We start from the raw sequence: 26725 nt of genomic DNA on the forward strand, positions 1-26725 counted from the left end.
GGTTTAGTGAGCAAAACACTATACTTGAAAGCAAAAGCCAGATCTTACTCCAGACTATGCCACTTATATCTGGTGTGATCTTCAACAAGTGGCTTAGTCTCTTCAAAGTTTATTTTCCTTATTTATAAGTTGAAAATAAAAATATCTACCTTGCAGAAATAGTGTAAGGATAAATGAAGTAATTGACACAAAAGCACCTGGCATAGTCCCTAGGACATGTATCGCATTAAATGTTCATTCAAGACATGTTTATATTTTTAATAAAAAATCATGAAAAATGTCTGTGATATGATTGTTAGTTCCATGAGGGCAGGGATTTTGTCTGCTTTGTTTACTGCTATATCTCCAGCACCTGGAATAATATGTAGTATATAGTAGATGGCCAGTAATTATTTGTATAGTGAATGAATATCCGATGTGTAGAAAGCTGCTAGAATTATCTTCCCAAAAGAAGCACTACTACTGTATTAGTCTGTTTTTGTTGCTTATAACATAAATACCTGAACTGGGTGATTTATAAGAAAACAAAATTTATTGCTTACAGTTTCAGAGGATGGAAGTCCAAGGTCCAGAGAACACATCTGGTGAGGGTCTTGGTGGTGGCAACCATGACCCAGGGGGCTCCCATGACAGAAATGGAGGAGCAGAGAGAGCAAACTTTTCATGTGCTCTTCTTTTAAAGCCCTCAGAACCATGCCCCTGACCACCATTATTAATCCATTCACTACGGCATGGTCCGACAATGTAATCACCTCTCCAAGACCCCACCTTTCAGTTATCACAATAGGATTTCCCAATCTCTTAACAGTCACAGTGGGGATTTAAGCTTCAATGAAGTTGGGGGCAGGGGAACAGGATCCAATCTACAGCAACTACTAGCATGATGTAGCTAAAGAAGAAACAGATTACATGATATAATAGTAATACGTTGTTACTGGAAACAGCAAGAGTCTTCAACCAGCCTTCAGGGCTCCCCTCCAACTGCTGCTCCCTCTCGATCTTCCCATCTACCAGCCTTCTTTTCCTTTTCCTTCCCAACCTCACTTGCATAAAAGGCAGGAGACCCATGTCCTAGATTCAATTCAGACACTATAACTTCAATCTTAGACATTTCACTAAACTTATCTGGGTTGAAATGGGCTTTTCTGTTTCAGTTTTTCTGTCCATTGGAATCTTCCCATGGCAAACAAGAGAAAAACTAAATAAAACTACCTTAAGCAAAAATGGGAATTTATTCATTTAAAAAACTGCAAATTCCAAGGTAAGAGGTAGCTGGCTTCACATTCCACTGGATTCAGAGCTGACACTATACCTTTTGGCTTCTCTTTCTCTTACTTCTGTTATGTAGGCTCCCATCTCCAGCTCCAGGAGGTGGACCTAGCCGCAGCTCCAGGCTCACTGTGTAAGGGTACCCAGCCTTGCAGCAAAGAGTCTGCTTTCTTAGAAGCTGGATAGAGGTTTAAGAAGTGCCAGCCTGGAGGTTTGTAGGCCTTAGTTGGCCTGAGTTGGTTCACATCCACACCTGAAGATTGTACTGAGGAAGCGGAATGTGGGACAGAGTAATTGTGTTAACAACCATTCACAATCTCCACCCAGGATCTGGAAATGGGGTTAGCTGCAGCACAAACATGGATTAGATCGGGGTTGTGAATCCAAGCAAAAGATCTGTGTACTGGTAAAATTCAAAGAGAGAGCAAAAATAACAAACATTGATTAATTTCTTCCTCCCATGATCAGCCTAAGACTTCTAAACCCCCTTCATTACTGAAATTGTGTGATTCTGTGTACCCCTTCTCTAGAGAATGTCTAGTCTGTTCTATTCCCAATGTACAACTTTTATTTTTAAAAAACTAAGAACTAGTTTATTATGTATTTAAAAGTATCATTTGCATTTAATAAAAATTCAAGTAATACAAAAACATGTGGCAAAAAGTAAGTTTTCCTTTGATCCAAGGTCCATCACATCCTTGAAAAGAAGCACTGTTATGAATTTCTTGGATAGGCTTCCAAAAACATTCCATGGGTATATAAGCTTAAATGTACACGTTTATGCCTGTAAGCACATGTATATTTACACATCCAAATACATAAAAAACAAACTATAAAACCTATGTATTTATACACACACAGTTTTCCCTTGCTTTTTTCACTTACTGAATTTTGGACATTCTTTAGCAGCACATAGACCTCTAGAGAGGTAAGATTGCAAAGTGATTAGTAGCAGGCTCTAGAACAGTCTAACCTGGGTTCCAATCCAGTTCTGCCCCATATTAGCTGTGTAACCTCTGCCTCATATTAGCTGTGGTAAACCTCTCTGTCAAGCCACCATCCTCACCATCTTTCTCTGAATGAGCATCCATAGGTGATTTTTTTCCTAAATCAATTATTACTAGTAATTAATTACTATAAATTTATAGTTTTCTAATTCTTTCATTCCTTTCTCTTTTTGTGACATATAGTTGACATTTTTCTGTTTTGTTTTGGGGGTGTTTTTTTTTTTGAGCTTTTTCTTCTCCATACTCCTTAAAATAATTTTTTTTAGTATCAGTATACATTTATGGATTCTTCTGTTATTCAGTATATTATAAGCCATTCCTGTCATTATTCATTTTGATGCTTAAATTGTCATACACTTGCCAGTGAGTCATTTCATGCAAGTTTCTTTGTCCTTTTGACATGCCCCATGTGTTTTTTAACACTTCCTTATTTCTGAAATCTTAAGATGTTCTAGATTAACCCTGCACCTTCCCTGCATCAGTCCTGGAATCACCCATCTTTCCATGAAACCCTGTTCCTTTTAGCAGAGAAATTTCTTCTAGACTCTTTCATTAGATGAGCTAGAAAATTGATTTTTAAAAAAATCTTGAATTCATGCTCTAATTCATACCTGTAATTCCAACCTAACACCACAGACTTCTTCCTTCTTTCCCCCCATCTTAAATATGTATCTCCTTTCTCCAGTAATAAAAACCCTCGTTGCCAATGATAGCGGTATACTAACTTATTTTGCCCGGTCTATATGCACATGCACATTTGTAGGGAAATAAAATAGCTTTAAAATTTCTGTATCATTATCAATAATAGCTACAATCTTACTAAATACAGTTCAAAGTTTCATTGCATTTCTTTTGATCAAATATATTCAGTCAGAGTAGTGTGTTCAAAAGTTACTTGGATTAAATTTTTTCTTTCTATGTAGTTTTGTTACCATTGGGCTATAGAATTAATCTAATTTTTTGTTTGTGTTTAATTTTAGGGGTTTTCCCATCACTATTGGTTTAATTTTATTTTTTTGAATATCATTATCAGTCTCACATAATCTTTCATTTATGGGAGATTACGTAGACCCTTTGAAAGTCATTATAAAGTCAGGTTGTTTTAATACTTTAAATAGGAATATAAAAACCAGAGGGATTAATCAGAGTCTTGACTTAAAGTGTGCACTGAATTGTTATTTGAGAAACCAAAACCCATCCAAATTCAGAATGTTCCACTTGTAGGTTTCAGAATCTTCTTGGCCTTTCTCCCTTCTTCACATTCATGTTGCACATGTTTATCTTGTACATACCACATGTCAGGCATGTGCTGGGCTCTGTGGTCACACACATGAATGTGGTCAACTCTCTGCCCCAGGATTACACAGAGCAGCCAAGAAACAGACATATGCAAGATTGTAATAAGGGTGTTACCTAGGAATCAATGGAGGAACGCCTCTTCAAAGGATGCTCTTCAGTGGGGTGTGTGTGTGTGTGTGTGTGTGTATGTGTGTGTGTGTGTGTGTTGGGGAGGACTGGCAGAAAATGCACCTTACTTGAGATCACCTCCTGGCTTGATAGTCTCACCCCCGTCTATTTGTGTTGGAATGCAGATGGCATTTGATAAGTGTACTTCTCAAGCTAGAGACTGAGTATCCACCTCAGGTATCTTAGTAAGAACAAATCACACCAAACTTATCTCACTGTCTTTGACAGGTGAGATAGAATGGTGAGATAGTGAGATGCTGGAGATCCCTGATTTGGTAATTCAGGCATTAACCATATCTTCCACACTGTTGATGTCAACCTGAAGGATATTTCCAGTGATAAGCCCCAGAGATCTTTCCCCAGCCAGTTTAATGTATTTTATCAGAATCGAATGGAGCCCTAGAAGGTTCTTATCAAATTTGCAGATGACATGAAGTGATAGATAACTAATAATTTGAATTCAAATTAATTTTTAAAAGCTGGGACAAAGGGCCAGATTGTTAAGCACTGATATTTAGAAAAGATAAATGCAATCTAGAAAACAAATTACCACAACTACAGGGTGGGAGAAATATGATTTAGCAGCAAAGGAATCTAGGAGTTTTAGTTAATAACTGACTCAGCATGAGCCAATAATGCGATATGACTGCCAAACAAGTAATTTCCCATCAGGCTGCACTAATAGAAGTATGGTATGTAAGGCTGAGGAGGTGGTGGTCTCAGTTCCACTCTGTGCTGAAAGGCCATAGCAGGAATATTGTGTACACTGCTGGGCCCCACATTTGTAGAGAAATAGACAACAACTTGAGTGTATTCAGAACAGAATGGTGACAGAACTCAAACTTTCTTCAAATGGGAGTAGTTAGTAAGCCTGGGGACATTTATAGCCTGTAGGATTTGGTCTTCAAATATTTGAATGGCTGTCATGGAAAGGAGGGATGAGATGTTTTCTGTTTATCACAAGAAGATGAAATAAGGAGCAGTGAGTGGAAGCCCCGGGAGAGAGAAGTTTCAGTTATTGCTGAGAGTCATTGCAGCCTGAGGATGGAATGTATAGCCAGCCTCAGAATGAAGTGAATTCATTGTCAATGGACTGGTTTGAAAATAAACTAGAACACTGCAGGGCAGGGCAGCTAACTTGGGTTAAGACCCTTTACAATTAGCAATTTTTTATTTTTTTGGTATGTCTTTAGAAAGATGTTTACTTAACAAATCATAACTTCATACCAAGGAATAATCAAGATTGGTTATATGGCAATTACAATTTTCTAACAGAAGCTCCAAAATAATAGAAACTACTAGCTTGTAGACCATTTCATCCAAGCCTCAAGGTGTATGCCTTATCTCATATAGTTTGTACTTTAGTCTATTTAAATAGGCTGAACAATATAAAGTTATGACATTAAAAGGGTTGTTTTTGTGTTTTTTTTGCAGGTTTAAAGTACTACCATTTTCCCAGATTACTGGCTGATGTTATCCTAGAATAACATGTTAGAAATTTTGGTGTTTCCCCCTTCCTACTTTTGTTTACATCATATGCAGATGGTATAGTATGTTGGTTAACCTCAGTCTGACACTTAGGTCTTTTGTTTTCTCTTTTGCCGTATTAATGTCTGGGATGTAAAATGACCAATAAAATGGCACCAAGAAATCAGACAAAGAAAATTTCCCAGTTCTACTCACTTGTAATTCTCCTAATTTAGAAGGGGTTTTCCACAGGAAATCACAGAAGAATAGTTGAAATGTTCTTTATCTTATGTACTTTCCTTCTGAAGAAAAGATCAGTTAATTGTCTTCTTCCCAAAGTGATCCAAATTCTTATACAAAGCAACTGTATTTACTATAGTACAAATTAAATTCTACACAGCATGATGTCTCTAAGTGCTTTCAGTCATTAAGGGCCGAATCGCGTCTCTAACCAGTATTTCAGTGAAAGTGATAGAAGAAGTTTCTAAGCGAGAAAAATGTATCATGAGGGTGATTGGATGCTTTTAAGAAGAAAGTAATCAATGATACTTGCTCCCAAGTAAATCTGGGTATCACAGAGTCAGAGATATTCTTAATTATCTCAAATTAAGTTTGGGTCAAAAACAACATATTGAGAGACTTTAAAACCATTTAAAAAGAATGGTAGAAATTTATATTAATAATTTCTCTTTTCAAAGAATAAATAAAGACAAAACCTAAAATTTTATTTTGTGCATACTTCTATCATACCCACTATGTATTCTAATCCTTCTAATTATTTTTATGCCATTTAGAGGGATTTTAAAAAAACTTTTTAGATTAACATTTCACATTATGTCTTTGTCTGTCTTTCTACCCCGACTTGTATAATTGAAGCATTTCTGGCATATCCCCAGAACAAACAGTTCTTTATTACCAGAACTTATCTACCCAGGATAGGGCTCTTCTTGGATTTACTGAAAATAAGCACTTTGGGTACTCTATCTTAGTTTTAATGACAAAAGTTGCAATCTTTGCCTAACATAAAGGTTTTTCTTTGTCTCTAAATTTTGATTTTCCATGCTATCAGAGGTCCCATTGCAACAGGTAACTTGAGTGTTGATTGTATGTTTTCTCAGTTTGTAATTGTGGTGAAATGTATTTAAAATGTTCATAGTTTTAAAATTAAGTTTACCTATAAAGTTCCTTCCAACTCAGAAATTCTGTGGTGTTATACTTTTTTTTTTTTTTCACTTTGAAAATGTGATCTTTGGGTGTTGTCTTGTGTTGTTCCATGCATATGACTAGGAATCATAGAATTTTAGAGCTGGAAGACATGTTAGATATCATCTAGTAATTCTACAAATGAATTAAGAAGCCCAAAGAGGTTAGGTGACTATGCAAGAGCATAGTAGTAACTGATGACTGAACTCTAGTCATCTACTGAAGCACTAAAAATTAACCCAAATGATCTTATCTGAAAGTTTGCTGACTGCAGGCCATGCCTCTAAATTAACAAACAAGAAGTTAAAATATTTTTGAGAAAGGTAAGCTTAATATGCCACATTCAGGAAAAGATGTGCCTGACACAAATGTATTTGGTACAATGGAAAATGTTCTCCCGTTATACCAAAATGGAAATTTTGAATATCCTTAAAATTTGAAAATTTTAAGGCATTTATTTTAAGCGCAGTTTATCCAGACTCTGTATACACAGTGATGTCATCCCTGTTGTGTTTCTCCAAACTTGGAATCATACTTGAAAATAAATTACAACTTTGGGTAGATTAAAGTTTCCTGATTTCACACTCCTGGAATATTTTTCAGTGACTTAGAAGTGTAAACTGACGTTGCGAAGTGAAGGCTATTTTCCAATGGGAGAGTGACAGCAGGTCTCTTGGACACTGGTGGGGAAAGCCTGCTTGATACAGATACCCTGGCAGGTTACATCTGCTGGTGGTACACGTAAGATCAGTGTGCAGGCTACACAGGGCCTGCGGCCAGGGTGCACTCTCCTTCTCCCAGGCTCACCTCTCTTTGCCTAGAACCAAACCTAGGTGATTGTTTTCCATCCATCCTACTGCCCTGGCCAAGCCCCAGCGCAGTAGGGAAATTGTGTCTCAGGGTTGAATTCTACCCGAGAGTTGAATATATAACAATTAAAGATATTTTAGCATGTCTGCAGCCAGTGTCTCTGTAAATGAAAGTTCTATGTCTCAGTGGAGAACCCTAAGGAAATTCAAGGGCTTCAAAAAATAATTCTCTTAAAAACAGGACTAGTGCCAGGACTAGGTGTTCCTAACTGTGATTTCAAGCCCATTTTTAAAAGTTAATTGGTATCAGGTTCTCACCTTTTGCTAAGACTTTTCAGAAACTCTCAGGGATCACTCAGAGTTAGATTAGTGAGAAGAGCCCTGTCATACGACTTAAAGAAAGATAGCCTGGTGCCCCCGTGGTCAGCAGCCTTTCCTAATGCTGGAGCTCAGGCCTTCCTCGGTGTAGCCTGGAGCCAATGATTTACTTGTTTATTAGTGTTTTTAACAAATATTGGTTAAGTAGATACTGGCTCTGTACTGGGGGTTGGGGAAATAGAATTATACAGAGCCTTTGTCCTCAAGGATCAATCAATAGAGGAACTAAGATGTCCTTAAATATCTGAAATATGGTAATATCATATTTGTTTTGCTCACTGCTGGTTATGCAGTGGCTATCATGTAGGAATTGCTGAATAAAATATTTTTTGAATGAAAGAATAAATGACCTAATGGCTCTAAGGTAAATTTAAACTTCTGAGAGTCAGCTAGTTGGGGTGATTATAGAAGAACTCGAGGGAGAGACTGCACGTGGGCTGGATTTTGAGGGAAAGGTAGACATTTGAAAGCATAGGTCTAACTAGAGAAAATAGCACAAGCAGAAAAATCAGCAGCAAAGGCTCCAAAATTGAAATCTCTAAGTCGAATGGGGAAAAGTGAGTAATTCTGCTGGAATGAAGTGTACATGATAGAGAAAGGCAGTGATGAGGCTGGAGAAGTGTGATAGGGCTAAATCATGCAAGAATTGAACTACATATATACTTTTTGGAAAATGGGTAGGCAATAGAAGTTTTAAAGTAGGAATGATAGGGCCAGCCTGTGGCTCACTCCGGAGAGTGCAGTGCAGATAAAATAGGAATGATATATCATAGTTAACATTGTGGTTTAGGAGTGTAAATCTGACAGCAATCTGCTAAAGAGTTGTGGAAGGGAAAGGCCCAGGGGCACCAGCTGGAAGAATTGCAGTGATTCTGTATTAACAAGCTAAGAGTTCAAGCTAAGATAGATAATCTAAGGCAAAAAAAATGGAGGAAAGGGACAAATGCAGGGATTTTTGGGGTGCCACTAAGCCAAAATTTGGCAACTGATCAGTTGTAGAAGACAAGAAACAGAGAGGAATCCAAGGTGGTAGGAGGATTTGGGTACAATTGCTTAGAAGGTGATAGTTCTATTTGACAGGAGATGGAGCAGGTTTGAGAAGGAAGGTGATTAGTTCAGTCTCGGGCACATTGAGTTGTAAATGTATTATGGACAGGAAGACGCCCTGCAAGCAGGTGGAAATGTTGAATATGCTTAAAAGGAAGGCAAGAACATGAGATTTAAATTTAGGAGTCATCCATGTGGAGTAGACAATTAAATCCAGGAGACTGGATAAGAGTGTCAATTGAGTGATCATGGTAAAGATTAGAAGTGGACCAAGGACCAATCTCTGGAGAAATTTCTCTTTGGGGAGGAAGAATAGTGCCTTAGCAAAAGTAGCCAGTGAAGTGGGAGGGGAGAGTTTCAAGGAGAGAAAGGTAACATATCCCATGCTTCCAAGAGGTTAAGTGGGTTGAAGAATAAGAAATGGCTAGTGAGTTTGGAAACTTGGAGTCAGTCGTGACCTTTAAGCACTTTTTCATTTGAATGATAGGGGAATTAGTTAATTTGCAGAGGACTACAGATTGAGTAGGTGGTTCAGCACTGGTGATTAGAGATTTTCTTGCATACTTGGTAGACAGAAAGAGAATGGCATTCAAGCAAATATAAGTACCTTTTAAGAACTTTCTCACTGGATCATAGAGAGATCAAATGAAAGAACGGTCTGTATTTCTTGGTGTAGTGCGCCTGGCCCATAAGTTTCAATAAATGCTAACCTTTACAGTTGTCATCATCATTATCAGAAAGGGGATTTTTGAGAATAAGGAAGAAAAGTATGCACATCTGCAGACTAAGGGAAAGGATTCTTTAGAGAGGGAGGGAAGGAGGTCTGGAATAAACATTAAAGGTAGGCCATCCAGTTAGCTCAGTTGGTTAGAGCACAGTGTTATAACACCAAGGTCAAGGGTTCAGATCCTCTTACCAGCTGCCAAAAAAAAAAAAAAAAAAAAAAAAGAGAGACATTAAGGGTAAAAACAGGGTGGTTAGCCCTGGAAAGGGAACAAACCTACGTTTCTCTGAATTAGGGGAGGATATGTGAGGTTAACAGGGATGTTTTGAGCCTCAGTAACAGTAAGGAGAAGAGAGATTGAAGGAACTCGCACGCAACAGCTTCCACCTTCTCATTAAAGTAACAGGAAATCTCAGCTGCAGATATCTGCTTAAGATATCTTAAGAATTGCTGCCATTCATTTAATGCCAGCTATATATCAAGAACTGTACTAGGCACTTTAAATGATCTCCTTTAATCATCATGAAAATTAGAGATTATGCATATGTGTCCTCATTTTACAGATGAGAAACCATGTCAAAAAGGTTAAGTAACTTGCCCATGGTTGCCCAGCTAGTAATGGAAGGAACCAGGATTTGAAAGAGGTTCCATTGGTTTGAGATCCTAGAGGTATAGCCCTGCATCGTATTATGATAAGGTCCCGTGGGGTGGTTATCGCTGTCAACAGAGTGAACAGCAAGGAAGGGCCCTCTTAATTGAGGTGTAAGGGACCGTGAACTTGGGGTGGACCAGAAATGTGAATTCTGGATCCCTGAGGGGAATAACAAGACAAGGCATGGAGGAAATGTTTGAGTCAGGTGCTAAGACTCATCAGTGCAGAGGGAAAATGCCCGCTTGGCGGCAGGAGTTAGGGTGGGAAGAGGGAAGTACAAGGAGGTGTCTTGAACTTTAAGGAGAGCTGCTGTCATGGTTTCCAAGGGCGATGATTCAAGAGTTGCCTTCCCTTCACTTTACCACAGCTACCTGAATTCCTGCCTCTTAGTGGTTCGATTCTTCTTACCAGGTCCAGTGCAGTGATCAGAGCCCCCAGCCAGATGCCCTTCCACTGTCTTGGGCTAATGTTCCACTCTGGTGTACATTTTGAGGCTACACTGGGATCTAGCCATTTCTTTTATGACAAAATACCAAAAGAGAGAATATAGTCATCTTAATCCCCCCATGCATATTTTAGTAAGTTGCCTTCCATAAACAACATTTTCATCTTTCTTAATTATTCAGTTATGCATTAATTAAAGGATTAATTATTGAATGCTCACAGTATGACAAACATTATTCTAGGCACTGGAGGTACATATTAGCAGGGAAGAAATCAATGTCCCCACTCTCATAGAGCTTCCATTCTAATGGAGAAGATAGGCAATAATCAAAATACATAAAATGTGCAGTATATTAAGTGGCATTAACATATAGAGAAAAATAAAGCAAGGAGAGGGGTAAGGAATGTGGGGATGGTCAGGATAAAAGTTTAGGTAGGAGTAGGGTAGTCAACAGAGCCCCCCTGAGAGACGGCAATTATGCAAAGATTGAAGGTAGGTAAGAGATAGGCAAAAATCCTGGGGAAGAGTGTTGTAGACAAAGGATAGAGCAAATTTAAAAGCTGTCAAGTGGGAGCTTACCTGGAAAGTTCAAGAACATACAGAGGCTGATGTGACTGCACAGGAGTAGTAGGAAACAAGGTCATAGAGGAAATGGGGTGGGGGGTGGTCAGGGTACCTAGGGCCTCTAAGACGTTGTAAACACATTGGCTTCTAAGATAGGGAGGCATTGGACGTTTTTTGTCTTGTTTTTGTTTTTTTACTTAACATGAAAGCTTTTAATCGTATGTACACAGAATAGTATAATGAGCCCCCTTGTACTAATCACTGAGCTTCAACATCTTTCATTTTTGGAGGATTTTGAGCAGAGGAGTGACAAGACGTGGCACGACCTGACTTGAACAGGACCACTTGGGGTAATAGGCTGTGGGGAGGCAGGATAGGCACAGGAAACACAGGAGCGAAAACTTAGGCAACAGACAATGGTGGCTTGAAAGCAAGGAGTAGCAGTGGTGAGAAGTGGTCAATTTGGGATATTTTTTGAAGATTTGACCTGATACATATTATACTTTGTTCAAAAGAAATATTTGAGAATGTGTGAAGTATAGTAAGAACAGTAAGGAATATTTTTTTAAAAATGGTTAACAGAATACCACTATTTTAAACTTTATTTTCTGTTTAACAATGCACCCAAGAGGTAAAAAACTGGCTTATACATGAACACTCGTAAGACAATTTATCTGTAAATTACAAACTGTCTCCTCCTCCCATGTTCTTTTGCAATCATGAATGATTAGGCCATGCAAAGGTGAGGACTTACTTGTAATTTGTTATTGAGGTGGTGACACCTGTTGAGGTACAATCCCCAGCAATTCTTAGAGTTAGCAAGAGTATGCTACTTGATTTTCTGAAAGAAGTATGATTTATGAGCAGCTAAATCTGATGTAATAAAACTGAAAATTAAAATAAAACAAAAAAGGAAACTCTAGTCAAAATATGACAGAAAAAAATCAAACTTTCAGAGCAGAATTATATGTAGACATAGATTTTATGCATCTTCTCTATGTAGTTGATGAGACGCTCTTGGCCCATTTTGTTGTGTTAAATGGCAGTTTGCTCTTCTAATTCCAACCTACCATCTTGAGCCATATGTGATATTGGTCAATCAAGTAGGGCACTAAACAGGGTAGAAGAACGTCAATGAATCCATGCAAATCCACAAGCACTACTAGAAGAACAACCATGTCATCAGCAGTGAGTGGATCAAAGAGGATATTTTCATATCGTCCCATACCTTACTGAGAATACCACACTTATATTCAGAAGACTCAGGATAAATTCCAAGGTCCTCTGTGCCTTACCTGTCTGACTTTGGGTTATGACATTTATACTCAATGTCTGCAATATGGGGATATGAGTGCCAACCTCGCCTACCTTACAAGGTCATTGGGAGGCCAAGGCGATCTTTACAAATAAAAGACACGGAAAGGAACTCGCACTTCCCTGGTACCTACCATGTGTCAGGCACTCTGCAGTCCTCACATCAGCCCTCTGAGGTCACATTGGCCTGTTATGTGGATATGGAGCTTGGGGCTCAGAGAGGTTATCTAACTTGTGTAAAGCCACAGGGCTGGAAGGGGGAAAAGCTGGAATTTGATCCCAGATTTGATCAACTTGAAATCCCCTGCCTTAGAGAGAAGGAAGAGGATAACTTTACTGAGCATCTTCCTATGCCAGAAACTGTTAGACGTCGTTCCGTATTCCCTTGTATAGTAAAGGTTATTCTGTACTTCCTGCTTGCTCAACAAGTAATAAATGATAAAGAACAATAAAACCTGATGATTTTTCATCCCTGAGAGAAGGTTAAAATAATGTTCTCCTCTTTCTTTATTTCCTTTTTTTCTTCTTCTTTTTTCACTATTATCTGACTTGCAACCTAACAGAAAAGAATGAATGCACAGTTTAATAATGTCTGTGGCAGGACTTTTTAATGAAAGAGGCTTGCAAGGAAACAAGTGCACCTTTGCCACCTCTTACAGCTATCTCTGAGACCTCCTTTCTCACAACACACACCAAACAAACAAGTTTTTCAGGAATTACTGTCATGTACCAATACTGTTGTAGGCAAAGTAGAGCTATACAACACTGAAGAGACTGGATATATACAAAAGAAAAAATGATTGAGCTAGGCGATAGCCCAATGTAATAGAAAATGTGAATGGGCTTTGCAGGTAGACAGACCCAAGTTCAAAGAATTGCCCAATCACTACTTTTATAGGAAGCATGGCAATTTACTTCATCTTACTGAGCCTCAGTTTCTTCAGCTGTGGAATGGGGTACCACTACTGACTCTGTAGGGCTCTTGTGGGGATTGGCTGAGTTAACATTTAAATCAGGAAGTATAGCTATATGTGCTTTGAGAATTTCACAAGCAAGAGAAGTAAGTCAATAGCCCTTTGGTTGCCAGTTGGTTTTACCATCTTGTTGCAGTAAGTTGCATATGGTTTTCCTTCCTGGTCCCCTCCAATCATATTTCCCCCAAAAGTGACAGTAGTGGAGTTTTGTGGGCTAAAGGAGTGAAGAGGATGTCATGGAAGATTCAGATTTAGGTCCCACCCTTGAAGATTGGATGGTTCTCAACAGGGAAGAGAAGGGACACCTGGGGCTGGGGCATAGGGGGTGACCACTTGAAGGAAACCCTGAGAAGTGGCAGCGAGTAGGTCTGAGGAGGTCATGAATAGGACTCTCACCACAGAACCTTCATACATGCTGTTCTCTCTGCCAGGAATAGTCTCTCAGCCCCCTTGTCCCCTGCCCACCCCTTCCCTTTTTACACCCCTAATCTTCTTTCCCATCTCAGCTCTCATTGTTCCCTCCAGAGGCTTTCTCTGACTTCCTGACCAGCTCAAATCTCTATCATATATCTCCTTTGTATGCTCTTCCCAGTTATGCCCTTACATTTATTTGTGAGATTTTTTTATTAGTATCAGTTCCACTCTCTAGTTCCCCTAAGAACAGGGGTTATGTCTACTCTGCTGTCACAATGTATCCCTTTCTGACTTACTGTGGTGCATGGAACATAGAAGGGGCTTAATAAATATCCACTGGATAATTGGATAAATTTTGGTTATCAGTGAAGTAATAGCCTGAATGGAGAGAGGATTTATATTTCAGATTGTTGATCCCATCAGGCACCAAGCACTGTATTAACTCCTTTAAGCCTAAAAACAGTCCTATGAAATCAAGTGCATTGTTACTTTTATTTTAAAGACATAGAAGCTGAAATCCAGAGGTGTTAACCATCTTTCCCTGTTGACACAGCTAATAAGTGGCAGCAGGGGGATTTGAGCTCAATAGCCTGGCTTCAGAGCCTGGCTTAGGCTTAGTCACATTGTTCTGCTGCTTTATGAGATAGAAGACAAAGTCAGGTACACAAATTAAGTCAGGATAGATTTCTGTTGGAAAATTGTAGATTTTTTCCCTGCTTCTCTTCATTATTATCACCATCGTCATCGTCACTTCACAAGAAAAGCTAAGCAGTTGAGAACTACTTCATGTGTCACGTCTTACATTCATGTTGACTCTACATTCTGCCAAAGTGATTTTGCCAAATTTACCCAGAGAGTAAACTGGACATTTTAAATTCTGATTCCTAGAAAATTCTAGACTACTTCTTTTAACAGTCTTTAAAGAGCCAACATGTATCTTGCCACAGCATGACAGAATTCTTTTAAATAAAAGGTGGTGATTTGACTAAGATTGGTATTATCTGAAACCCTTGGTTTCTGCTTCTTAATCAAAAAGCAGATCTAGCCTGTGATTGTCAGTAGGTGTTGAATCATAAAGCTCCTAGAAGAAATCTCAAATTTCATCAAGGAAGCCAAGAAATCCTGAGTACCCCCCAAAATGATAGCTGTTACTATAGTAACATAATTATTATTAGAAAATTAACAAAGCCCAACAAAGTATGGCTCTCTGGAGAAAAGATTTACCCTAGGAATAGAAGTGGCCTGATTAGGTATTTATTCTAGCCATCTGCTTTTAGACAGGATTTTAAAAAAAATTATCTCAGAGCAGTTGTATTATTTAATGATCTCTAGGTTGAAGAGTACATTACAGTAATAAATAAGGTAATAGTTAACACTCATATACTACTTTTATTTGCTGGGTACTGTTCTAAAGACTTTATATGCATTAATGTATTTAATTCTCACCACAGCCCTTTGAGGTACTCTGATAGTCCCCATTTTATAGACGAGGAAACTGAGCTCTTCCCAAGGCCACACAGCTAGTAAATGGTGGAACTGTCTTCCAGTCCAGCTAGCCTGCCCCTAAGGTCCATGCCCTTACAGTGTCCCTGGATAGCCAATTACTCACTTTTGTCCCCTTTGTCTCCTTAGCTGTAATTGAAAGCTTAACTTGTATTGAAGCCATTATTGTTTATTAAGAGACTATGTCCAGACTCTTTCAGAAATAACTCAACCTTTGTAGCAGATACAGTTGCTCTCTCTAAACTTAATTTTCAAGGAAACCACTATTCAAAGAAGTCAAAGGGAGGCTAAATAAAAAGAAGTAAATTCTCCACAGAGCAAGTGAATTTTTTAATCAATTGCAAATAGCTCTCAGTCATCATGACATTTTATGAAGTATGCTCTCCTCCTAGTTAGAAGGCCAGTGTCTTCATGTGCCCTGTGATTTGCAAATAGTGCCAGTTTTTTCTGTCCCTGCACTTCAGCTTTCTTCTTTCAGTCAGTATTCTGGAAAGTCCACAAAACCCAGGGGCCTCCCTGTCGTTGCTCTGTGGTCTATGTAAAAACCAGATGATGCCGTGCTGACTTGGACTCTTTCAAATGGATCAAACAGCACATTAGTCACTGGCAAATTTCTCAGGTCCTTTACCTCAGAGACTACCCAGTTCCTCATTCTTGCCACCCTTCAGTCATGAAGTAATAGTAAGAAAAAAATGTGAGGACTTTCTGAGGACACTTGCCATCTCTTTCCCTCAGTGACTAATTATCTCATAGTGGTAATTATGAAGTGTCTAAATATCCAAAGAGATTGGACTTTAATCTCTGAATTCCTTCTGCTATCCTGCTAGAGTGGAAAGCCCACCCAGTTTCACCCAAGTGAAGCGTTTCATCATGCCTTACCCTGTTGCATTCCTGTGCTCAGTGTCACTTAAAAGTGAAATTACATGGTTTATTTGGTGCTCTTTCACTGTTCATTTATTGCTGAAGAAGCCGCTGTGGGATATTCATCATAACAAAGACTGATTTCACATGTTGACACCAAGATACAGAACTGGCAACAATACAGAGAGTATGTAGAGACAACAGCCAACTTTGAAGCAAACCCAGAACTTCTCATTCTCTGTCCTGTACTTAAGGGCAAAGGCTTTCTGCCTGTTATAAATGGGAAAATATTAAGTTCATAATTAGCTTTATACCTAGAGGGTTTTGTAAGTGCTCTACCTGTTTAAGAAATTATTTCTTTGTCTTTCGAGGTGATTTTTGATAAAATCAAATTTAATCCTAAACCCTCTTTGTGATTAGCTTGCTCAAGGACTGGAGGCTACTCCTGCTGGTGGCCCTGCTCCTTGGGAAGGGGGGTTAAGAGAGTTTAGAAGCAAACCTTTGCAGCATCTCTTCTCCAAAGTTGAAGCAAGGAGCCCCTGTGGTTCCCAGTGGAGCTTCAATAGTTGGAGGGGAGCCTATCCTTTGTACAGGGATGTAACTTCTCTCCCCCCCAAATGCTCCTGGGGATAATCCCAGCTTTGATCAACTTCTCAATTCTTGTGATGAAAGATTGGATTGGGAAAAAAGTCCATACTGAGAAAATCCTACCTTGCTTCAGTGGAATATGAGTTCATTTGATGATGTTTATAGAAGAAATAGGCTGGTTGAAAAGGATTCTCTTTCCAAGAAGTTTTATTGGCAGGTTTAGGTTCTTCCTGAAGTGGTATCAGAAGGGCTTCCATCAAGGAGCCATCTCTAGGTGGGATTACTTGCTTTTTGAGCTATGGGTTGCTTGTGCATATTAACTTCTAATGATTGTATAGTTGGGAGATCCTGGATTTAGTTCAGGCACTTCCTCAAAAATACGTATGAGCTAAGGAGATAGCTTGTCCTGGTTTTGGCTCTGAAAGTCCTGCATCCCAGAAAACCCCTCAGTCCCAGGCAAACTGGGATGGTTGGTCATCTTTTGAGGAGACACAGTGAATTTCCAACAGTTTGGCTGAATTTATCAGAGGGTTCTGACTTAAGATTCAGGAAGGTTAAAGTATGGCCATTGGTCTTTTCTGTTAGTATGATTTTAGTGTTGGGGCTTTCTCAAGGAAGGAATCTTTGGTCTACTATAGAGGACTGGATGACCAACTAGAGGAGAAAGGGTGTCCAAGATCTCTTTGCTTAAAATGCCATTATCTCCATACTATTTCCTTTTTATTGCTATTGTCATCATTTTAAAGATAAGCCAATAAAAAGTAGATTACCTTAAATGGAAAAATCTGATTTTATAAAACAAAAGCTAAACAGGTGTGAAATCAGGATTTGCACTTAAGGAGTGCACTTTTTTGAGTTGAAGAAACTTACAATGACCTGAGCGTATGTAACTTAATTATCAGAGCTCACAGCAGAGAAGGCTACTAAAGGCTCAGGTATCCTAACAGATGCCTGCAGGCCAAGTCCATGGGCTTGAGTATCCATAGTCAACCTACAGATCCAGGTCCCTGGACAACACTCTGTCATCTAATCATATGGCAGAGAGTTAGGATGGACTGTTTGGCTCATCTCCCTCCTTCCCTTGATTACCTTCACTCACCTATTCCCTTATCATTGATCTACCACATTTATTTACATACATTTTGTAACCAAAACTTATGACGAGAGTGCAGAAGAATCGTGTTCTTGGTTAGTAGGAAAGAGATGCTTCATGGCCACCAGCATCCTCCAAGATGTGCTGTTCCAACTTTAACAACATATAGTATATATTGTAAATGGCCTGCTTCCTGGAGTATATCTTCCCACCACACAAAACAACCACCGTCAACATTTTGATTTATTTCCATCCTGTCATGTGTTCATCACATACTTTTAAAAAGGACTGTGGTCATATATGTATGGATGTGCATAACTTTGTATCATACTTTTTATAGTTACTGGTTTATCATAAACATTTTTCCATGTTGCTATATAGTCAGATGTGCTAACTTTTGAAATGTGCTTCCTATATAGATCTGCAACTATGTGGGACCTGCAAAGGTTATTGTTCAGTTGGTCACAAATGGAAAAAATATCCACCTCCATGCCCACAGCCTGGTGGGAAAGCACTGTGAGGATGGGATCTGCACTGTAACTGCTGGACCCAAGGACATGGTGGTCGGGTAAGTGAGGGTACATGATGCTGTAGAAGGTAGGAACAGGTAGAACATAGGATACAGGGTCTTGGAATGAACAAGCCCTTTTGATTAGGCATCTTTCTAAGACCCTCAGAGGGCCTCAAAAGAACATGAAAACTTGTGTTCTCACTTAGACTCCAAAGACTAAGTTGATCAGATGTCTGGATTTGCCTGAGAGTCCAGTTTGCAGATGTGGTTCTAGCCTAATTATTTATCTGAGCGTATTAGTCATTTCTGTTGCTTATGACAAAATACACAGAACTGAGTGTTTTATAAAGAAAATGAAATTTATTTGCTTGTAGTTTCAGAGGCTGGGAAGTCCACAGTGTAGGGAACACATCTGGTGAGGGTCTGTATGGTGGCCACAGTGATGGCAGTTATCACATTGCAAAATGGTGGAGCAGAGAAGGAGATAGCTCTTTGTGTGCTCTCTTTTTGAAGCCCTCAGAACCACACCCCTGACCACCATTTTTAATCCATTCACTATGGCATGGTCTTAAAATTTAATCACCTCTTCAAGGCCCCAGCTTTCAATTATCATAAGACGATTTCCCATCCTCAACAGTTACAGTGGGGATTAAGTATCAGTGAGGCTGGGGGGCATCCAATCTACATCAATGAGGATACTTCAAAAAGTTCATGGAAAAATTGAATTAAAACATAATATGACTCCTTCTATGAACTTTTTGAAGACCCCATGTAGCACCCTCTTCCACTCTAAAGGTGGCCCAGTTTAGATGGTAAATTAAATTGTCACTTGATGTAGGAGGCATTTGTGCCACTTACAATAATATTTCCCTTCTCCTAGAAATAAAGATAAGGACAGATTAGAAGAAACCTAACAATAGCAGAAATCAACACCTTATAGATAATTTTACATTCTTGATGATTCTTTTAATGGATTTGTAATATTAGCATTTGAAGCATGAAGTGGATAAATAAATATTATTTCAGCTCTGTACTGATTAGAAAATGTGAACGGATAAGAAGCCAAAGGATGCAAATTTGTTTTGACATTCATTAGACATGAAATGAAAATACAATGTGACATTCATTTAAGGGTTGGTCAGATAAAACAAGCTATTTAATGAATGAAGTTTTAAAGAAATAATTTCAATACAAAAAAAATTAAGAAAATTTTTAATAAGACATACTTACCATGCTGAAAATCAGATTTTATTTTTCATTTTCCCAAAACACTGAAATAGCACACAGCAGAGTAATTTAGCACACAATATGTGCTATCGATAATCCTTGAAGTGGTTGTTTTGTCTTATGTTGGGACTCCTTAAAAACAAAAGTAGTAAGAAAATTTTAATTAATTTTTGTTTAATTTTTAAAAATACTTTTCAGAGTTTTCTAATCCTATCCTAGTTTAATTTATTGCTAAAATCTTAGTTAATCTGGGCTATTACTCAAAAGAAAGGAATTGTTTAAATCAACCCTAATTAAGCTGATGGTAGCATTTTAGGCTTTGAATTCCGATCAAGTTTCAAGTCGGTTGTTATTGGAGAGGTTGAGCTTTCATGTTCCTAGGTATTTCTTTGTTTGACTGTGAAAATATTTAAGTGTGAAAAACCTAGAGAGAGAGCTTTCTTTTAAGTCACTAAAATCTGATTCTTTTGAAGCTAGAAAAAAAAGACTCTAGATTGAAGGAAGAAGCTTACATTGATTTCAAAAATTCCAGTTTGCTTTATACAAACTTGTTTCAACATCCTCTTGAGACTGGCTTGTTTCCTGTTGCATGTCACAGGAATACTGTTGCTTTGGAATACCCTTCCAGTGACTGACCTGTGAGAGCTTTGAAATGTGGGGTAATTTTCAGTTTCAGACTAATTGATCACTTAGTGTTTCTGAGATTTACTCCAAGAGGCACCTGTCAGTTAGAAGTGTTCATTCTCTTTGGTCTTGTTTAATCTGTGTGATAACCATATCCTTTCGAAGAAATTATAAATGAAGTTCCCTATTAGTAATATTTGATATTATAAAACTTCCCGTGTGTTGTCTGTAATTTGGTGTTTCTGTGGTTTGGTATAGTTATCTTTCAAGATTTTAGGAAGAACTAATGGTTATTTAATTTGGGACCTAGAGCAGGACCAGAAGTAAATTCCCTGTCTCGGAGGAAAGTGAGGGATTCTTTTACTCTCTTTTATTGCAGTAGGGTGTGAGGCTCAGTAGTTGGGAGAACTTACCACTCATTCATTCTTTTAATGAGCATTTTCAGAATCTAAACTTCTAAGTTTGATCATCATGATGTCTGTTTGGTTGTAGTGCTGTGGGATTTTCTAACCCTACGCAATTTTGCTGAGAAATTTAACCAAGATGATGCCACTTGAGAGTTAATAACAGACTCAGTTGCCTTTCTTGTTCAGAGAGTTTTAAGAAACATTGGTACTCTCTAATTTGATTTTTAGCTGAGAAATTTTTACTTACAATGTTTTCCAAGATACACTGTTTCCTTCATGATTCATTTGTCTCTCTGTCTCTCTCTCTCTTTTTAAGTTTCCAATTGCTTCTTTGTAGAAAGAACATGCTAGCAGTCTGGAATCCAGAATTCGATTTCCAGTTTTTTTTTCATTCTCAGCAGTAGGACTGGGGGTAAATTGCATGACTTCTTAGGGATCTTAATTTCTTCGCTTATAAAATAAGAGGGCTGAGCTATAGAATCTATCTCCAGGCCCTTTCCATCTCCATAATTCTAAATTCTCCACAAACATTAGCTAATATTTGAAATAACATGAGCAAACTTGCCACATATATATTTATGATATGACATCGATTATTATTATTCAGTTCTGACTTGTAGGCAAGAGTATCACACAGAGAAATTTAGGAAGATAGCCAAAGTTATTCCTTAGACTTGTCAATACTGGAAATAGAACCAAGATAACCTATTTGCAATAATACAGATTAGGCTAAGAGTTTAGATTCACAAGGAGGGCAATGATCCAACACATCAAAAAAGATATATAAAGGATGACACTGAGAAGATAAATAGCTTTTAAACGATCAAATTTAAAAGAAATACCTTTTTTTGTAGCGTTTCTCTTCACCTTTTTCTTAGTATGATTTCTCAATAAACTTTAGTTTCTGTTTTCAAAAGTATTTTATCTATTTTAAAATATTCATGTTTAACCAAATCTTGATTATGGGTTTGATTGCTTTAATTTGGGGGATTTGTCCTTTTAAATCTCTTTAAAGTTAGCTTTAATTTTACTTTTCATTTCTTATTTAGTTAGTCTTTATTGCCTTTCTTGATTAAAAAAAATAATAATAATAATAATCCTAGCTTGGTATTTTATTTTAGACCCAGAATATCAACAATTTATTTCAAAAACATTTTAGTTCTTGGAAATTTTTGTTCAGTGGAAAATATCTATGTTACTTGACTTTGCTTTAGGCCACTTTTCTCACCAATAATCACCACACCCTCTTGCTTCCTGGCAGCCACAGTGTAGAGAGATGTTGAGTCTTTCTTTTTTTCCCTGCAGCTAAAATATACAACATATACCAACTGGTAAGCACTAAAAGTAGGTATCTAAATATAAAAATACAAAGGAGAAGCAAGGCCTTCCTCAATGAGCCAATGCAGACCGTATTAGATTGCTATTTTTATAGGTCCAAAAACAGTTGATTTTTGGTGATTTCATATGGTTGAACCTTAATACACAGAAAAGGAGCTGGTTGAAGAAAATTGACTAAGTATGGACTGAACTTGGAAGTATCTAACCTCCAAATTAGGGTGTGTATTGTGGGTCAGAGGCTGCTTTTAAGTCCTGTGAAATGTTTGAGTCCTGAGAGAAAGAGGGGCCACTTTTGAATCCCAATCCAATGACATGGGGATTCAGACACAGCCAGAGGGCAGCAGATCCCAGGGGATTATGATGATGGAAGAACCCAGCATAGTGCAGAGGGTTTCACACCTGACTGCCGATTAAAATCAACCTGGGTCACTTTATAAAAATACTGATGCCAGGCCCTCCTCCCAGAGATTCTGATCTCATTGAATAGCAGAGTGAAGGGCAGTGGTTCTCAAACTTTAGGGTGTGTCAGAGTCACTTGGAGGGTTTGTTAAAACACAGATTGCTAAGTCCTACCCCAAGAGTTTCTGATTCAGTAGGTTTGGGAGGGGGCCCCAAAATTTGTATTTTAGTACGTTCTTAGGTAATGCCTCATGCTGCTGGTCTAGAGACTACACTTTGAAAACCACTCGTGTAAATATGGTATTTTGAGTAAGAAACAGGATAGTAGCCCCAGTTGCATTATTAGCTGTATTAATCTTTCTTAATTTTCTTTTTTAAAAAATGTTTTGTTAAGTTTATTGAAGTATAAGCTAAATACTGTAATATGTATCCTTTAAAGTGTCCATTTCTATGAGTTTTGGCAAATGCTCTTACAACCACCACAGTCAAGATACATAGTTCCATCACCCCCAAAATCCCTGTATACCCCTTTGTAGTCAACTCTTACCTGTACTCTAGGCCTTGGCAGCTACTGATCTGTTTTCTGTCCCTGTAGTTTTGCCTTTTCCAGAGTGATGTATAAATGGACTCAAACAATATGTAGTCTTTTCTAAGTCTGATTTCTTTCATTTAGCAAAGTGCATTTAAGATTCCTCCATGTTGTTATGTGTATCAGTAGCTTATTCCTTTTGATTATTAAGTAATATTGCATTGTATCTGTGTACTACAGTTTGTTTATTCATTCACCTGTTGAAGGGTATTTGGTTTCTTTCCTGGTTTTGATGATAAAGCTACTTTTGTGTGAGAGTAAGTTTTTATTTCTTTTGAGTAAATAATGAGGAGTGAAATTGCAGGAACATATGCTAAGTGTGTGTTTATCTTGATAAGAAAATGCCAAATTGTTTTCCAAAGTGGATGTACCATTTTGCATTTTTGTGTATTACCATTTGTGATCCAAAATTTTTTCCTTTGCATGTGCTAATAATAATAATCTGCTCTCATTTTCTTTTACACTTTGTGTAAAAGAAAGAATATATACAAAAGAATATATACAAAAGTAGAAAGAATAGCAAAATGAGCCTCCTTTGTACCCATCACCCAGCATCAACAATTACTTATTACATGGCCAATCTTGATTTAAATATAATCCCACAGAGGTTATCTATCAACTGCTGATACCTAATTTAATTCTGTTGTGGTAAGAGAATTGAATTGATTTGATTTGAATTCTTTTAAATTTATTGAGACTTGTTTTATGGGTTTTATCTTGGTAAATATTTCTTGCATACTTAAAAAGATCGTTTGTGCTTATCTTGCTGAGTAGATGATATATAAATGTCAATTAGACCAAGTTGTTTGACAGTGTTATTCATGTCTTCTGTGTACTTACTGATTTTCTGTCTGCTGGTTCTATCAGTTATTGAGAGAGGAGTGTTGAAATCTTTGACTATATTTATAGATGTGTCTCTTTCTCCTTTCAGGTCTATAAGATTTTGCTTCTTGTAAAGCCCTACTATTGGATGCATGAATGTTTAGGATTCTTATGTCCTTTTGATGAATTGACCCCTTTATCATTATGAAATGGCCCTCTTTTTCCTGTAATATTGTTTGCTCTGTAGTCTGCCTTGATTGATACTAATATATCTACTTCAGCTTTCTTTTGTTTTTTGTTTTTTTGATGGCTTGCCGGATCAGGGAACTGAACCCTTGACCATGGTGTTGTAGGCCACACTCTAACCAACTGAGCTAAGCAGCCAGCCCCCAGCTTTCTTTTGTTAATGTTAATAACATAGTACATATTTTTTCCATCCTCTTAGTTTTAACCTATATGTGTCTTCATATTCAAAGTAAATATACACCATATATAGTTGAGTGTTCCTTTTTTATTTAGTCTGACATTCTCTGAGTTTTAATTGGGGCATTTAGGCCATTTATATTTAATATGATTATTGATATGGCTATGTTTAAATCTATCATCTTGCTTTTTTTTTTTTTTTCCTGCTTGTCACATCTGACCTTTGTTCCCTCTTTTTTCTTCCTTCTTTTGGATTAATTGATTATTTGTTATGATTTCATTTTATATACGTTCTGGTTTATTCCTCTTTGTATTTTTTAGCAATTGTTTTAGGGTTTATACTGTAAATCTTTAACTTATCATAGTCTTCCTTTAAGTAACATTATAACTCTTTATGTATGGTATATGGACCTTAGAACAGCATTCTTTCATTTCCCCTCTCTGGGCCTTTGTGCTGTCATGTCATACATTTTACATCTATATATATTATTAATTTCTCAATATGTATTTTTTTTATTTTTGCTTTAAACAGTCCATTATCTTTTAAAGAAATCTTTTAAGTCTAGGAAAGAAATATTTTATATTTGCCCACATATTTACCATTTGCAGGGCTCTTCAGTCTGTTTTATAGGTCAAGATTTCTATCTGGTATTATTTTCTTTACCTGAAGCACTTCCTTTAACTTTTCTTGTACTACTGATCTGATGCTGATGAATTCTTTCAGTTGTTGTATGTCTGAAAAGTCTTTATTTCATCTTTGTTTTTCAAAGCTATTTTTAAACAGTACAGAATTCTACATTGACATTGTTGTTCTTTCACCTTCTTAAAATATGTTGCTGCACTGTTTTCTGTTTTGCCTTGTTTCCAACAAGAAGTCTCCTGTCAATCTTATCTTTGTTCCTCTGTACATTTTTTTCTCTAGCAGCTTTTCAGATTTTCTCTTAATCACTGTTTTTAAGCAATTTGATTATGATGGACTTTAGTGTAGTTTTCTTTGTCTCCTGTGCTTAGTGTTCATTGAGATCTTGGGATCTCTGGGTTTATACTTTTTATTGAATTTTAAAACTTTCAGCCATTGTTTTTTCAAATATTGTTTTGGCCCTATTCTCTTTTCCTCTTCTTTAGAACCCCAGTTACACATATATTTGTCCATTTGAAATTGCTCCACAGCTCACTGATGATCTGTCTTTTTTTCCCCTTCATCTTTTTTCTCTGTATTTCATTTTGGATAGTTTTATTACTGTGTCTTCAAGTTCACTGATTTTTTTTGTCTGTCATGTCTAATATGTTCTCAATCTCTTCTAGTGTATTTTTCTTCTCAGATATTGTACTTTTCATCTCTACAGGTTTGTTTGGGGTCTTTTTTTGTATCTTCTATGTCTCTCCTTAATATTCTAGTGCTTTTTATCTTTTTGGCCACATGAAATATGCTTATAATAGCTATTTCAATGTACTTGTCTACAAATTTTGTCTTCTGTATCATTTCTGGATCTGTTTCTATTGATTGACTTTTATCCTCATTATGAATTATATTTTTTTTACTTTTTCCATGTCTGGTAATTTTTTACTGGATCACAGACATTTTGAAGTTTGGATTGTTGGGTGCTGGATTTTTGGGGGGACGGGTATGCCTTTAAATATTTTTGAGGATTTGGTTGAAGTTAAATTTGGGAGCAGTTTGACCCTTTCTAGACTTCCTTTTAAGCTTTGTTAGAGAGACTAGAGAAGGCTTTAGTCTAGGGTTGATTTGGCACCATTAGTCAGACAGTACTTTCTGAATATTCAAACTGATGTATTACAAAGCTTCTTGAACTGTCCAGCCCTGTGTGTGCTACAAGAATTATTCTGCCTGCTCCCTTATGGTGGTTCTTTTCCCAGCTTTGGGTTGTTTTCTCACACACATGCTCTGATCAGTACACAGATGAAGACTTGAGTAGATCTGTGAGTGTCTTGGTGTGTAGTTCTTTCCTCTCTGGTGCTCTGCCTGTAAATTCTAGCCTCCTGGGCCTCCTCAAATGTTTAACTGTGTCTCCTCAACTTAGGGAGATTGCCAGGATCTGTTTGGGTTCCTCCTCCTTCCTGTGCTGCATCCTGGAACTTTCCCTAGGCTTTAAGCCAGAGTGATTGCAGGATTCACCTTATTCATGTCCCTTTTCTTAAGGATCACTGTTCTGTGTTGCCTGTTGTCCAGTGTCTGAAAACCATTTTTTCATATGTTTTTCAGTTGCTTAAGGTGGGAGGTTCAATCCAGTCTGTGTTATTCCATTACCTGAAGCAGAAGACTAACTTCTGTATTGTTTTGTTACTAGAGTAAATCCTTCATTGTTCACATACTGAATAAAAAGGATAATGCCTTTTTCATAGATGAAATTAGACAATATACACAAAAAGCATTTTATAGATGGTAAAGTGTAAAGTGTTACACAGATGTTTGCATTGCTACTTAGGAGATAACACATTTTCCTGTAGTTGTAAGTGTTCTTTACAGCAGTAAGGCCTGAAAGGCCAAAAGATGAGGGTGTTGTTTCTGAAAAACTGCCTAGGCCTGCATGCATAGCAGTATGTCATATTACAAACTTTTCTGTGCTGTATTAATTTACACATTC

The 26725-nt window shown here is 37.5% G+C and overlaps 1 protein-coding gene across 3 annotated transcripts in view; it reads left to right on the forward strand.

The window, feature by feature from the left end:
- Positions 1-26725, forward strand: part of NFKB1 (nuclear factor kappa B subunit 1) — a 128172-nt gene that overhangs the window by 56029 nt on the left and 45418 nt on the right. For all 3 annotated transcript variants that reach the window (XM_063108728.1, XM_063108729.1, XM_063108730.1), the window contains one exon: positions 18199-18347. In XM_063108728.1, the coding sequence (XP_062964798.1) occupies positions 18199-18347 (149 nt within the window). The remainder of the gene's footprint in view (positions 1-18198; positions 18348-26725) is intronic.

Source organism: Cynocephalus volans, chromosome 9 (genome assembly GCF_027409185.1).
Source record: "Cynocephalus volans isolate mCynVol1 chromosome 9, mCynVol1.pri, whole genome shotgun sequence".
NCBI lineage: Eukaryota > Metazoa > Chordata > Mammalia > Dermoptera > Cynocephalidae > Cynocephalus > Cynocephalus volans.